General features: G+C 34.9%; 1 protein-coding gene across 1 annotated transcript; it reads left to right on the forward strand.

Annotated features, from left to right (window-relative positions):
* The first annotated feature begins 6,101 nt into the window (after positions 1-6,101).
* Positions 6,102-12,144, forward strand: LOC105776855 (protein STRUBBELIG-RECEPTOR FAMILY 6-like). The gene is made up of 16 exons (XM_052622080.1): positions 6,102-6,396; positions 7,108-7,240; positions 7,338-7,409; positions 7,492-7,557; positions 7,652-7,723; positions 7,823-7,894; positions 8,004-8,075; positions 8,158-8,223; positions 8,336-8,398; positions 8,489-8,793; positions 9,507-9,790; positions 10,084-10,355; positions 10,629-10,761; positions 11,229-11,368; positions 11,471-11,627; positions 11,722-12,144. Exons 1-16 carry the CDS (start codon positions 6,294-6,296, stop codon positions 11,875-11,877), a joined length of 2,166 nt encoding a protein of 721 aa, XP_052478040.1. The 5' UTR covers positions 6,102-6,293; the 3' UTR covers positions 11,878-12,144.
* Positions 12,145-14,661: the final 2,517 nt, after the last annotated feature.

The raw sequence follows: 14,661 nt of genomic DNA on the forward strand, positions 1-14,661 counted from the left end.
AATCTCCATTGTCTCCTCATGAGGTAAGATTTCATTCCTGTTCGACCATCTGTAACAAGTCTGAAAATAGGCTACAATCTATGCCATCTTTAAAGTCATGAGATCCCTCTAAACACGATCCCACTAAAAGGAACTTCAATTAAATATAAAGATCACTCATGTCGTTGATATCCGGGGACTCATAATAGGTACCAAAGAATATACAAAAGAATGTATGAATAATCATTTGTACAATTATGAATGAATAGAATAATATGGAAAAAGATCCGAAAGAATAAAAGTATAATTATTCGAAAAGAATGAAAGAATATTGGCTTCAAAAATGAATGCAAAGATGTATTTTATTATAATAACAACGTTCAGACATGAGCCTATTTCATAAATGAATTCTTATTGCCTCTAGGTTGAAGGCAACAAGTGTGTTTTAAACATTACTCTGAGTAATCTTTAAATACTACAGGGGCTTCTTCTGCAGTCTAATTATTTAAAACACTCCCAAGTCTATAAGGGCAAAAATCTGACAAGGTCTCTTCTTCAGTTGTTTCATCGTGAACACTTCTCGACACCCCTTCATATTCAATCATGACTGGGTACTAGATGAACCATCTATCTTGACAATACCCATGTTGATGAATTTTTCAACTAGCTTTTTGAAGGTAATGCAATTTTCTATAGAATGCCCTGTAATTCCTGCATGATAATCACATTGTGCACTTGCATCATACCATTTGGGATACGGGGCATGGAGGCTTCACATGTAAAGGAGCAACAACATGCGCATTGAATAAGCTTTGATACAGCTCCTTGTATGACATTGGAATTGGCGTGAACTGGAGCTTTTCAGTACCTGGCTTCACACCTAATTCTTGTCTTGATGAACCCTGTTGGTTAGCAATCGATTTGCCGTATGTATTCACAATCGCTCACCTCATTTCCCTTTTCTTTTGAGGCTTGCCTTCTGTTATTTCCTCCAGCATCAATCTTTTCGCTCCTTATGGCACTTTCAATCATTTCACCATTCATGATTATGTCAGAAAAGCTTTTTATCGCACTCCCTAACATATGTGTGATGAACGGAGCTTTCAATGTATTTATGAATAACATTGTCATTTCCTTTCCAAGAGCGGTGGTTGAACTTGGACTACGACCTCCTCCACCTCTGTATACTACAGAAGCTTTCATTTGATTTATTTTCCAAATTCGTAAGGTGATTCTATCAGGAACCATATCTGTCACATGACTGTACTGCTTTGTGAATGCCTGTGCCAAAGCTCTCCATGAATTAATCTGGGTACGGTTCAATCGATTGTACCACTTGGATGCTGCCCCTGTGAGGCTATCCTGGAAGCAATGAATCAAGAGTTGGTCATTATTGACATAACCGGTCATTCGCTCTGAACATGGTAATATGCGCCGGGACTCTGGTTCCATTATATTTCTCAAACTCTGGCATTTTGAATTTGTAAGGGAGCACTAAATCCGGAACCAGACTCAATTCTTTAGCATCCATCCCATAGTAGCCTTCTGCACATTCCATCGCTCTAAATTTCTCTTCCAACCATTTGTACTTTTCCTCTAGCTATTTTGGCAATTCATCATTCATTTTCTCCTTTCTAACTGTCTTATCGAAATTAGGGATAGCAGGATTAACAAAGTTGGCTCCGGGGTCAGAGCCTGATCCTGCTTGGAGATTCAATAGCGTTGCAGCGTCACCTAGAGGATTAATGGTAACAGAGGACCTACGCGGGTATATCTCAACTTGTTGGGGGGTAAAGTCCGGAGGATAAACAGGTCTATCATTGTCTCCTTCTTCAATATTGAGCACATAGGCTTTTCCTTTATCAGTTCCTTTGTTGAACCATTGAGTTAACTGAGCCATCATACTCCCTTGAGATTCTATCATTTTGTCTATCATTTTTTGCTGCTCATTCATTTACTTTTGAAGCTGCTCCTGCATTTCCTTTTGGGATTGTTCTAGTCTTTCCATCATTTGATCCATATCCTTAGTTTTCAATCGAGTACCGTAGCGGTGTTTAGTAGGCTGGTTGGTTTCCAGATTAATTGAGGAATGATTTATATCAATTAGAATCTTTTAGTGGACTTTAATGCATATGATATCATGTAATATGAATGCATGAAATGAATGCATAAAGAGACGTTGATTCTGATTCAATTTCATTTAGAAAACTTTACTAGAAAACAAATCTCTTTACATAAAATGGATATTTATATGGCCTTGCCCTCATAGGTGGAGATATTCAATCCTCTTCTTCATTTGAGCATTAAGATGAACTCTTTAAAAAAACGTCTCTTCTATCTCATTTTTTGCTCGATCCAGGTCGTAACTTGTTGCTCACTCATCCTCATGATGCTCGTTGGCTTCTCTTTAAGAAGGTTCAGCAGCTCTCAAATAATCTTTGTCATCTTGAATCCTTGGGCAACGGAGCCATAGTCGTGTAGTCTTCCATTAAATTATTCGGACAACCATATTGTCATCCACTTTATCAAGAAACTCATTTCCTTATGACAAGCTCTCTATTTAGCAACTGAACGTGAATCAATACCTCCTTTTTTATGATGAAATGAAATGTCATGTCATGTTATTAAAATAAAACACAAAAAGTCAGTATCGAATATAAACATAGAAAATAATCAAGAAAGAGTAAAACACCTACTAGGATATCTACTAGGGTTTAGTATAGTTCTACCTAAGGTGGATTCCTAAGGTTCATTATATGAGGTTTGGCTTATAGAGTAAAGGTACCCGAACCAACAGATTCCTCAATCCTCACCCATTATAGGCTCATATGGATCGAGTTCGGTTCAAGGGAATACATTTTCCTATGGCTACACGGAGATGAAAATCTCACGAAGACATAGGTACGGATGTATCCCGAAAGCAATCCACTACCCTACACGGAGGTGAAAACCTCACGAAAGCATAGCTTCTTACTCCCACTTAAAAAGGTAAAATTGTTCAACTCATGAAATGTATAATGCAAACAACATTTAAGTAATAAGATAATGAATGCGAAAGGATGTCATGAATTTTTAAAAAAAAATTTCTCGACCGTAAGACAAAATTTAATCAACTTTGCGGCTCGATTTGAACGCGCAAATTACATAGAGGGCCTGGAAGGGAAATTTTTCCTTCTCCTCTAAAACGGTGTCGTGCAAAAGGATTAAATTGGAATTTAAAATAAATAAAAGGGTAAATTAAAAAAATAAAGAAAACTGAATTACAAAAACATTAAAAGGCGGAGGGGCTAAATAAAATAAATAAATAAAATTTGCAGTGGTATCACCTTCTCCCTTTTTTAAAATCGTAAATAAGTAAAAATATAATCGAAAGAAAAAAATAGTAAACCACCTTTAAAAAACTGCCAATCGTTCTTTTTTTATTCCTCATCTTTTTCTCCCCCCTCTTTTTTTACAATGAAGGGAGAGACCTCTATTTATAGTTGAGCCTCCCCAAATCCAACGGTACAGATCAATTACATCAACGGCTGAGATTAAAGGGTATCTACAAATTAAATCTCTAAGATTACAAAATCATATATTCTAAGATTGCATATCATATCTAAGATTATATATCATATCTAAGATTGCATATCATATCTAAGATTGCATATATCATATCTAGGATTGCATATCATATCTAGGATTGCATATCATATCTAAGATTGCATATCCTCAAAAATTATGTTTCCATATGTGAGCCTGGGCTAAAATTGGGTATTACAATCTAAATTAGAAGGGAATGGTAAATTTTTTGGGAGTCTATGTCGAGGGAGAGAGATCATTCCTACGAGTCTTAAAAAGGGGCATCACCAATTCTTTTCGAGACGCCAAGTATTGCCTTTTGGAATGGTCTCATATTCACTAGAATTTAGCCAACCTATTAATGTCATTTTCCTCGTAAGTATCAATTGTTATGTTAAGGCAATAGATAAATGTGATGGACAAGTGGTAAGTGTTCTATATATAATGAAGACGTAAAGCCTATAATGTGGGCTCGCAAGGTATTGTTTTATGAGGCCGGTGGCATGTGGGATGAGTTTGTGATTTGTAGGTATAACAAAAACCTAAATAAGGCTTTAGTTAATGGCATGGGGTCAATTAACCCCCAAATACATTACTTACAAATTTTATTTTATTTTTACATAGTTGATGTATAAATTCACAAAAAAAATTAAGTTTGATTAATACAAACCCTTGAAGAAATTAGGATTGATTAGAAATTTAACATTTTCATTTAGAATTTGTTGTTTTAGTGTGATTATTGTGAACATTGCATTTGAAAAATTGATATATTGCATTCTCGTGACACCAAAAACACTTAAGTTATGTTTAATTTTGAAAGAAAATTTGAAGTAGAGGAATATCATGAAGAAAAAATAAGCATTAGTTTATATACTTTTTATAAATGTTTTAGTTTTTAAAAAATTCACCTCACCATCCAAAGTTTCTAGCTCCACACCTAACTTTAGTTAAAACGATAAATTTAACATATTAAAATTATGATGTTTCAGTTCACGTCTTATCATGCATATGTATTTCTATCAATTGAGTATTATTTTATAAAAGAAAATATTTTACTAACTCGAGCAATTTCAACTCAATCAAACACTCAAATAATAATATAAATTCCATTATAAAAATTATGTGAAGGATGAGCTAACATTAATTCAATTCCTTAAAAAGCTAACATTATTTAAAAAAATTACATAAAATAAAATAAAATAAAATAAAATAAAAGGAAATTGAGTCTCTCAAGTCTAAATAAATAACTAGCCACCGGAAAATTAATTTACTCAAAATTTTAACTTTTTAAAAATATAATTACTTTAAAATGACAAAATTAGAAATGGGGGTAGTTAATAGCTTTGAGGAAATGACATGGGTTTTTGGGCATAAAAAAAAACAACAGCAAGAAGAAGAGGCGTACGATCGACTTTTTAAAGATCCACGAGAATTGAGAACCTTCAGAGGCCAGAGCCCCCACCATTAAATACCCAATTAAAACTCATGTGACATAATTACGGCATTAATGCAAGCTTTTATGTCACACACACCAAATTAAAGGGTTTCTTCAAGCATTTACGTAAACTAGGCAACTGAAAATGGTTGGGACTAATCACAAATTTGAGCTAACATTAAATTTAGGCTTTTTTTGACAATCATTTTTTTAAAAATTTTCTTAATAAATTTTATAATAACTTTAAAAAGTTCCAAGAAAGTTGTTTAGGGTTTAGGATGAATTTTTGGTAAACTTTAATGTTATATAATTATGAGATTTATAATTATTTGTACAATTAATTAATGTTTTGTATAAGTGTTTAATTACACAATAAATTATTGTAATCTTTAATTGCATAATATTTTGTATGATTAAAATTTGAATAAAATTCGAATTAATTTAATAACATGAAACAAAAATAATTACAACATGAACGGAGGTGGGAAAACAACCATAAAATTTTCTAGAGATAAATAATTTGTGGAACTTGAAAATGGGAGGGTATAAAATGAAATATTCCAGTTATTATTTTATGAGTCATTCAATCTTTAAAGCAATGCAATATATCATGTCTTTATTCTATTTTTTGTCCATATAAAATATACCATGGGCCATATATTTGATGCCAACTACTACTCTTAAAAGCTGTATAATCATCATCACGAAAATAAAAATAAGACCCTAACCCAAATACCGTGTGAAAGTTGCATCAGTACACCTGGTATTTTATCATTGGGTAAAAATAATATTATATCAATATTTTAGAATTATTAGATGTAATAAGTCTAAAGAATGTAATCAAACTTTTTTTTTGTTGTTGTTGTTGCAAAAACAGTGTTTCAAGGAAAAGGACCACCCACCAAGGGCATAAACATCTGTTTAACTTTTTTTCAATTTTTTAACAGTTTCAGTAACGTAAAAAAGAATAAAAACAAAAACCCAAATTACAAAGTATGGAATTTGTGATGCTTTGTAGTCACTGTGTGTGTATATATATATTAATATTGATGTTAATGATAATGATGTAGACATAGGCAATGGTAAATATAAAGCATATGTGTGGCTTTGGATTCTTCTGGCAAATCGTGCCTGCCAGCTTTTGCTTGGTTATGGTATGGACTTATGGCTAAATAAGTATAAAATCTCTAACAGAAACTAAAAAAAAAAAAAATTATAAAGAAAGACGAATAAGGAAAAAAGGGTGTTAAAGACCAAAGGCCAAAGCCATTTTTTCTTTCTTTTGGTTTCTGGGGAGAGACCAGTTTGGGCAAAGATGGTGAAGAAGTGGAAAAAGGCTTTGATTTTGGTGCTGTTTACAGTCTGCATTCTGGGGTTTAAGCCAAGATGTGTCAATGGCGAAACAGATCAAGCAGATGGTTAGTGTTACTTTGTTTTACTTTTCTGCTTTATTATGTTTTAGATTCATAGATTTTGCAGTTGCTTGCTTCTTCTTTTTTTTACCGTTTGCCAAATCTGTGATCTTTGGTTTTACTTTTTTTGGTTACCTTTGCTTTTCTGATATGTTTTATCTGTTTTGAGCTGCTTGTGGCTTCAAATGGACTTGTTTAATTACAATGCCATTTTAACTTTGTTGGTGTTGTTTATAAAGTTTTGACCTTGCTTCTCAAAGGTGAGTTCTTTTAGATTATGGAGATTAACTAAGGATGAGGAAAATTTGGGTTTATTTTTAGTTGTTAGTTTAAATCATAACTTGCTAGTACACGAGTTTCTGGACAAATTTACGATCTTTTTAGCTCTTCTCTTAATTGCTGCTGACTGGATCCAATGCAATCTGTTGAGGGCAAGGCTTTTGCTGATAGATGTCAATAAAATCTGTTTCTTTTAATGGTCTACTCCAATTGGTAATGATATTTTACCCTGCTACTTCCAAAACCAATGTTTCAAAATGTTGGAAGAGCAGCATTGAGGATTGGGTTTGATTCACATATTTACCTCCTTTTCATTTTTTCCCCTCATTAAGCGTCTTCTTAGGACAGTAACATATTTTAGTTTCGAAAAGGTCTTTCCTCTCCGGACAAATGTTGTTTTCTCACTTATTTTCTGCACGTGGGATGTTCGATGTGCAGCTTCTGCTCTAGGGGTTATGTATACCAGCTTAAATTCACCACAGCAGCTAACAGGTTGGACTGCTAGCAATGGTGATCCATGTGGGCAGTCCTGGAAAGGTGTTACTTGCTCGAACAAACGCGTCACTGAAATGTGATATTCTGTTTTCCCTGTTTTTCCTTCGAGACATCTTAGCCTATATCTTGCTGATATCAACTATAGTAGGTTCTTATATTGTCCTTTTTATCAGTAAACTGTCAAATCTTGGACTTTCCGGGTCGGTGGGTTACAGCTTTCAAAGTTTGACATCATTGAAAGAATTGTAAGAAACCTGTAATCTTTAATTATGTGTTCATTTGTTCTATGTTTATTTGATTCATACTGATATTTGACAAAACATGCAGGGACTTGAGCCACAACAATTTTGCAGGAGATATACCATATTTTACTCTTCCGAACTTGCAGCGATTGTATATTTCATTTGCGCATTTGTTGCCTTTCCTATTACTACCTCTCTTTTTTTTAAGTTGATTTAGATTTAATATAATGTTCATTTCCATGCAGAAATCTCGAGTATAATCAATTTACTGGCAGCATCCCTTTTGCCATCAGTCAGATGCCTTCTCTTCAGTACCTGTAAGTAATATTCCAATTATTTGTTTCTTGTCATGAGGTCCGTAGACATTTAAACTCTTAACACATTGTCTTTCTGCTTTTCCATTTCTGGAAATTCAGAAATCTTGCTCATAATCAGTTGCAGAATGCGCTGACCGACATGTTTGGACCACTTTCTTCCCTCTCCACACTGTAAGATGTTCTTCCTACCAACCACGAAGCAGATAATATATATTTTGCCTGTGTTTAAGCTAATTTAACTGAAAGAGCTAGTTGAATTTATCTTTATTCCTTGCTTCAGGGATCTCTCTTTCAATTCTCTGAACGGTGGTCTCCCCGAGAGTTTTAAGAATCTTACCAGTATAAGCTCTATGTAAGTATAAGAGGAGACATCTTTTATAGAACACTTTTATATGATGAATTTTCCTCATATGTATTATTTACCCTTCTTATAGGTACTTGCAAAACAACCAGTTTTCAGGCACTATTGATGTCCTTGCAAATCTTCCCCTCGATACTCTGTGCGTAACCAGTATATCATTTCAAAAATGCTACACGTTATATATTTTTTTCTTATAATGCAATGGACCCTATAATACTTCTCTTTTTGATAGTTGTATTTATGTCTTGCAGAGATGTTTCGAACAACCAATTTACTGGCTGGGTACCTGATCAACTGAAAAGTATCAATTTGAAGTAAGCATTTGACTGCCTTATCAAGTGTTGAGGCTTCTATATGGTAAGAAAATTCTTTGTGATTTCAATCTGAATAATCTTTTATGACAGGAAGGATGGTAATTCATGGAGCTCAGGGCCTGCACCTCCACCTCCACCTGGTACTCCTCCTGCCACTAGAAACAGAAAGCACAAATCTGGCAGCGATGGTTCTGCATCAGATAGTGGTTCTGGTGGTGGGAGTAGTGGCTCAGGAATTGGAGGTGGAGCCATAGCTGGAATAGTGATATCAATCCTTATTATTGGGGCTATAGTAGCGTTTTTTTTGGTGAAGAGAAGATCCAGGAAGTCATCCTCGGATGTCGAAAAGCTCGACAATCAACCCCTTGCTCCTCTTGCTTCTAATGAAGTGCAAGGTACCACTTGCAGTCTATCTGCAATTCTGCATGGTGGCCTAGTTGCATGTCACCATAAATCTATCTTTGCTGTATTTCTTAATGAAGAGATTGTGTGTCCTTTAACTTTTAGCTACAAACAGTTATAACCTTGTTCTTGTAGTTATTAAATTTCTGAAGAATATATAGGAATTTCATTTTAGAATTTATAACTCTAGACTCCATTTGAAGCATGAGATATGCTGAGTGTATGCTCGAGATAGTTGAAATGCTGATAATGTAAAAACTTCTCTTGGCCCCACAATTTGGTGGGCATTTCTTCATCTCTCATTTTTGTGAATTCTCACGTGGATTCAAGCTTTTTGCTTTGATAAAGGCTTGTTATAACTGAAACCAAATCTTAGCCAATAGGAGACATTGATGCCTTTTCATGTCATGTTTTTTGGCGTGTGGGGAGGGGGAGGATGGACTAAGACGAGGACTATATTATGTTCACAAAATGTTTGATTTCATCATGTCAAAATGCTACCAAATGCTGCTTGATGCCTATTGAACCATGTGACTTTTACAAATTCTAGGCCGCTTTTGACTGTGCATAAATTGTACAAATTTAGTTTGCTTTTCATCATAGTTTATGTTAACTTTTTTCTTTAAATCTTTCGGCTTTGAACACATGTTTAATCCTCTTGATCTCATTATTTGTTTCTCTTCTTATGCTTAAAATTGTATTGCAGAAATAAAATCAGTCAAGTCCTCCTCTTCATTTGATAGCCAGGCACTTGATACACCCATTTCAATAAGCCTTCGACCCCCTCCTATTGACCGTTTCAAATCATTCGATGATGAAGAGTTTTCTAAAAAGCCTGTTGTTGTTAAGAAAGCTGTACCGGCTCCTACAAATGTTACATCATATTCGATAGCAGACCTCCAGATAGCTACTGGCAGTTTCAGTGTTGAAAATCTTCTCGGTGAAGGGTCATTTGGACGTGTTTATCGAGCTCAATTTGCTGATGGCAAGGTAGAATATTCCAGCCTATAAAAATCCAAAGGCATGTCAAAACAAAGAAAACGTAATCTATAGTTTTTAACATGCTCTAACTTGAGAAATACTCTTTTCATCCGCGATCCACATGTTTAATCTTGTACGTGAGACTTTTTTAGCTGTGACCTTTATGTGAGGCATATGAGATATCTGCCTTTATCGCAATTAAATTTTTTGCCCGTAGTTCGTCTTCTACTTGCCTTAATTTTTTTTAGAAATGTTATACTCAGTGCTTACCTAGCAGGTATCTTGTGTTTGTACTGCCGTAGGTTCTTGCGGTGAAGAAAATAGACTCATCGGCTCTTCCCAGTAACATGTCTGACAATTTCATGGAGATGGTTTCAAATATATCCCAGTTGCATCACACAAATGTAACCGAGTTGGTTGGCTATTGTTCAGAGCATGGACAACACCTGCTTGTCTACGAGTTCCACAAAAATGGCTCACTTTACGATTTCCTACATATATCAGATGAGTACAGCAAGCCATTGATTTGGAACACCCGAGTCAAAATTGCTCTCGGGACTGCACGTGCATTAGAGTAAGTTGAAACTTCAATGATGGGTAACGATCTATTTTTTATTCTCATTTTAGATCATCACTGATGAGGTTAAAAAAGTTGGCGTACCTGGTGATGTCCAATTGGTTATAACTCCAAATTAACTTGAGGAATTGCCGGTTAAAATCTGATATTTACCATGTATTGAGTAAAATTCAAGTAGGAAGTTAGACTTTTGTTCCCACAGTGATAATTATCCCTTGCAAATGGGGAAATGGCTACTCGGAATTCATGAAAGGATGATTTTCCCCCCAGGTACCTCCATGAAGTTTGCTCGCCGTCTGTTGTTCATAAAAATATCAAGTCAGCTAACATCTTACTTGATGCTGAACTCAACCCTCACCTTTCAGACTCGGGATTGGCGACGTTTATTCCAAATGCAGATGAGGTAAATTTTGTACATTCTAGAAGTCACTGTTCCTACAAGAACTAATATGATTCCATTTTATGTTAGTTATTGAGTTTCCCACTAGCTTTACGAAACTATGTTGTCCATAATTTGTTTTTGAATTATCTTGCCTCTTTTGTTTGATAAAAGTTCTTCATTCCACGCATGTTGACTAGCATTTGTCAAAGGATGTGCTGGCTATTACCATCTCGGACTTTGTATGTTTATATCCTATTCTTAACAATTTTTTATCGCAAATGAAGCATCGGTTAGAAAAATCGTAAAATGGCTTTGTATTCTTCCTCGAAAAAGAGTTCATTATATTCGGTAACATGAACTAAACTTAGGGTGTTTCATGGTCTATGAATAATATGGTTCTTTGTATGACACATGATGTTTGCTCAAGTGCGTAAGGGTTTCAATGGTTGCTTGCGCATAAACTGAACCCATCTCATTCTGGTATGCAGGTACTAAATCGTGACGATGTGGGGTCTGGATACAGTGCACCTGAGGTTACTATGTCCGGACAGTACTCTCTTAAGAGTGATGTTTACGGTTTTGGAGTGGTTATGTTGGAACTTCTCACTGGACGTAAGCCATTTGACAGGTGAGGAATGATCTATGAAGAATAGGGTATTGCATCATTCAGGGTGTTACGTTCATCTTAGTTGACCTCAATTCTAACTACCATGCTGAGTGTTTTTTACAGCACAAGGCATAGACTGGAGCAATCTTTGGTTCGATGGGCAACACCTCAACTCCACGATATCGATGCTCTATCCAAGATGGTTGACCCGGCACTTAAAGGGCTTTACCCCGTTAAATCTCTCTCACGTTTTGCCGATGTGATCGCTCTTTGTGTCCAGGTAATGTCTTGGCTGAAAAATGAAAGATCACTTGTGTTCTTTTTGTGTTCTCATATACGCTAAACTGATCCTTTTACTTGGTTATTTGGTGCAGCCGGAGCCCGAGTTTCGGCCGCCTATGTCAGAAGTGGTTGAAGCATTGGTTCGACTAGTGCAGCGAGCTAACATGAGTAAGAGAACAACAGGGACAGACCAAGGTGCATCTCCACGAACTGGAAACCCCGATGATACACACGACTACATGTCTTAAATGGTTGCACAATTCTTGCTTGATTGTTTTGGTGACGAGGACTCTGAGATTGTAATCATGTTTGAATGGTTTTTTTTTTTTATTGTAAAATAATTATACATCCCTTTAGTTTCAGTTTCAATTTCAGCCCTTCAGTTTGTAATATGTTGCCATATGGTCCATTTGGTGACACCCATCCATTGAAATTCTTTCACCCTTCTGTACATGTTGAACTTCTAGTGTTTCTTTTTTTCTCAATACAATAATAAGGCCCAGTATTTCTCTTAATTCTCAATTTTATTTTTGAATATTTATTGTGTATACACATTACACAGCATTGCATGCTCATTCCAAGCTATGTTAATTGGGTATATATTTTTGGCATTCAATTAGATGAACGAATAATGAGTCCTTAGATAGCTCTCAAAATCCAACCCGATTACCTTAAATTTGACTTATATCGATATGATTATAAAAATTAATAATATGAACTTAAATAAAATTGATTATAAAACATAAATAATTTAAACTTTAAGCAAGGAATTTTAGGAATGTTTTGAACTTAAGAAATAACTCATCTTAAGTTCAAAATGCTAAATGATTTGATTGAAAACTCCATTGATAAATCTAAAATTAATACAGATTTAAAAATGACTCTAAGCTAAAATGGTCTAAATACAAATTAACTTAAAAAAATTTAGGGTAAACTATACCCAAAGTCATTAAACTATTAGTAACTTCATGTTTTGGTTACTCAAGTTTAGAAAGTTACAAAATGGTTATTGAACTTTTCAAAAGTTTTCATTTAAGTCACTGAACTATTTGAATTTTTTAATTTAAGCCATTGGGAATTTTTTTAATTAAAAAAAAGTTTAGCTAGTGAACTTCAAGCGACAACGAACGTATGAAAATATGCCTCGCATTTCGACCAAAACAGTGAGTGATGTCGCAACGAGGGAAGACTCCTCGTCCTGACGAGTAGCCAACGTCACGACAAGAAGAAGACTTTCATTCCGACAACAAGAACACCATGTCAAGATGTGGCGACGTATCCCTCAAGTTTCTCTGTTTTCTTCTCTCAATTACACTATGTTTTAGTTTTCCAGTTAAACTCTAATTAACCTAGGGATATTCTAATAATATATGCTACGAATTTTAGCCTATAAGTAGGTTAGATAAAAAAGCTCTATCCATAATTCAATTATATCTAAAAAATAATGTGTTATAGGAGATTTTGAAGGAGAAAACAACGTATACATTATGAAAGAAACTCGAAACCTTGTATATGACGAAATCCTTGGCCAACAAGTTAGTGTTAAAACATCATCTCTAAACGTTTAGAATGGTCGAATGTGAGTCTATTAGAGCTCATATTAGTGAGTTTTGTTACCCTTCTAATTTATGGGAGAGATCACCTCTCATTTGAGGACGTGAAGAGGAATCTACTAAGTAAGGATAAGCACGACAACGAGTTAGGTCCAAACAAAATGTCAGACAAGCAAGTCTCAGTTTCAGTTACAAGGGGCAGGCAACAATCCAAAAAGCCAGATCAAAGTAGGTCTAGGGCGATATCTAAATCCAGAAACAAAGACAAATAATGTGACTACTGCAAAAAGAAAGGCCACATCAAGTCGGAATGCTGCAAACTTCAAAAAATGTTAAAAGGGATGTCGAAACGACAAGAAAGATAAGAATAAAGTCGAAGTTGTTGATGCTAGTGCAGCCGAAGATAGAGGTTTTGATTTCTTGTTAGTATTGATGAGTGAAAGCTCCAAGCTTACTTCTGAATGAATTCTAGATTTAGGGTGCTTTTATCACATGTGTTCCAATAGGGACTGATTCTCCATATACAATTCAGTTGAAGGTGGAGTAGTGCTGATGGGGAATAATTCTCTATGTAAGATAATCGATAAAGGAACAATACAAATTAGGATGCGCGATAGAATAATTCAGACACTATCAGATGTCAGGTATGTACCTGACTTAAAGAAAAATCTCATCTCATTGGGACTTTTGGATTCTAATGGTTGCAGGATAATCATTGAGTCAAATGGCTTTAAAGTTTCTTGTGGAGCTCTCGTTGTAATGAGAGGAAAGAAAAATGGCAGCCTATATGTTTTGCAAGGTTCAACGGTTACTAGTGCGACTATAATTACCGAAGAAGAGCCGAAATCGTCACCACATCGCGATGAACTATTTGTGCTTAGGTTAGAGTTTTCCTAAGTTTTTTATATTTAGGTTATTTTTATTTCATTATTTATAAAAATCTAAAAATATTTTCTTTTATGTTTTATCGTACTATAATTTATTTAAATTACTAATTAGATCTATTTATGCTTAGGTTAAAGTTAATTTAGTGCTAGCCTCTATTGAGTGCGATTCTCAAGGTACTTACCTACTTCGTTGTAACTATATTACAACTTGACTCGTATACTTGCGAATATTGCTTATTTCATATCTGTTGTGCAGGATTCTTACTCTGGATGTTAGTACGTCTAGAGGCGGTCACTTGGCAAGGGAGTTAAGTGAAATATGAGTCAAGGTGGAGATTTGTGGAAATATGCTTCGCATTTCGACCAAAACAGCGAGTGACGTCACAACGAGGGAATACTCCTCGTCCCGATAAGCAGTCTATGTCATGACTAGAATAAGAATTTCGTCTCAACGACGTGACGACATGTCCCTCAAGTTTCTCGATTTTATTCTCTCAGTTAATCTTTGTTTTAGTTTCCCATTTAAACTCTGGTTAACTTAAGGATATTTTAGTCATATATGCTACAAATTTTAGCCAATAAATAGACCTTA

The sequence above is a fragment of the Gossypium raimondii genome, chromosome 10 (assembly GCF_025698545.1).
Source record: "Gossypium raimondii isolate GPD5lz chromosome 10, ASM2569854v1, whole genome shotgun sequence".
Lineage (NCBI taxonomy): Eukaryota > Viridiplantae > Streptophyta > Magnoliopsida > Malvales > Malvaceae > Gossypium > Gossypium raimondii.

Coding starts and splice junctions, on each gene's coding strand:
- LOC105776855 (XM_052622080.1), top strand. CDS start 6,294: ATGGTGAAGAAGTGGAAAAAGGCTTTGATTTTGGTGCTGTTTACAGTC. Junction 7,241..7,337: donor AACAAACGCGTCACTGAAAT/GTGATATTCTGT, acceptor CCTTTTTATCAG/TAAACTGTCAAATCTTGGAC. Junction 7,895..8,003: donor CTTTCTTCCCTCTCCACACT/GTAAGATGTTCT, acceptor TCCTTGCTTCAG/GGATCTCTCTTTCAATTCTC.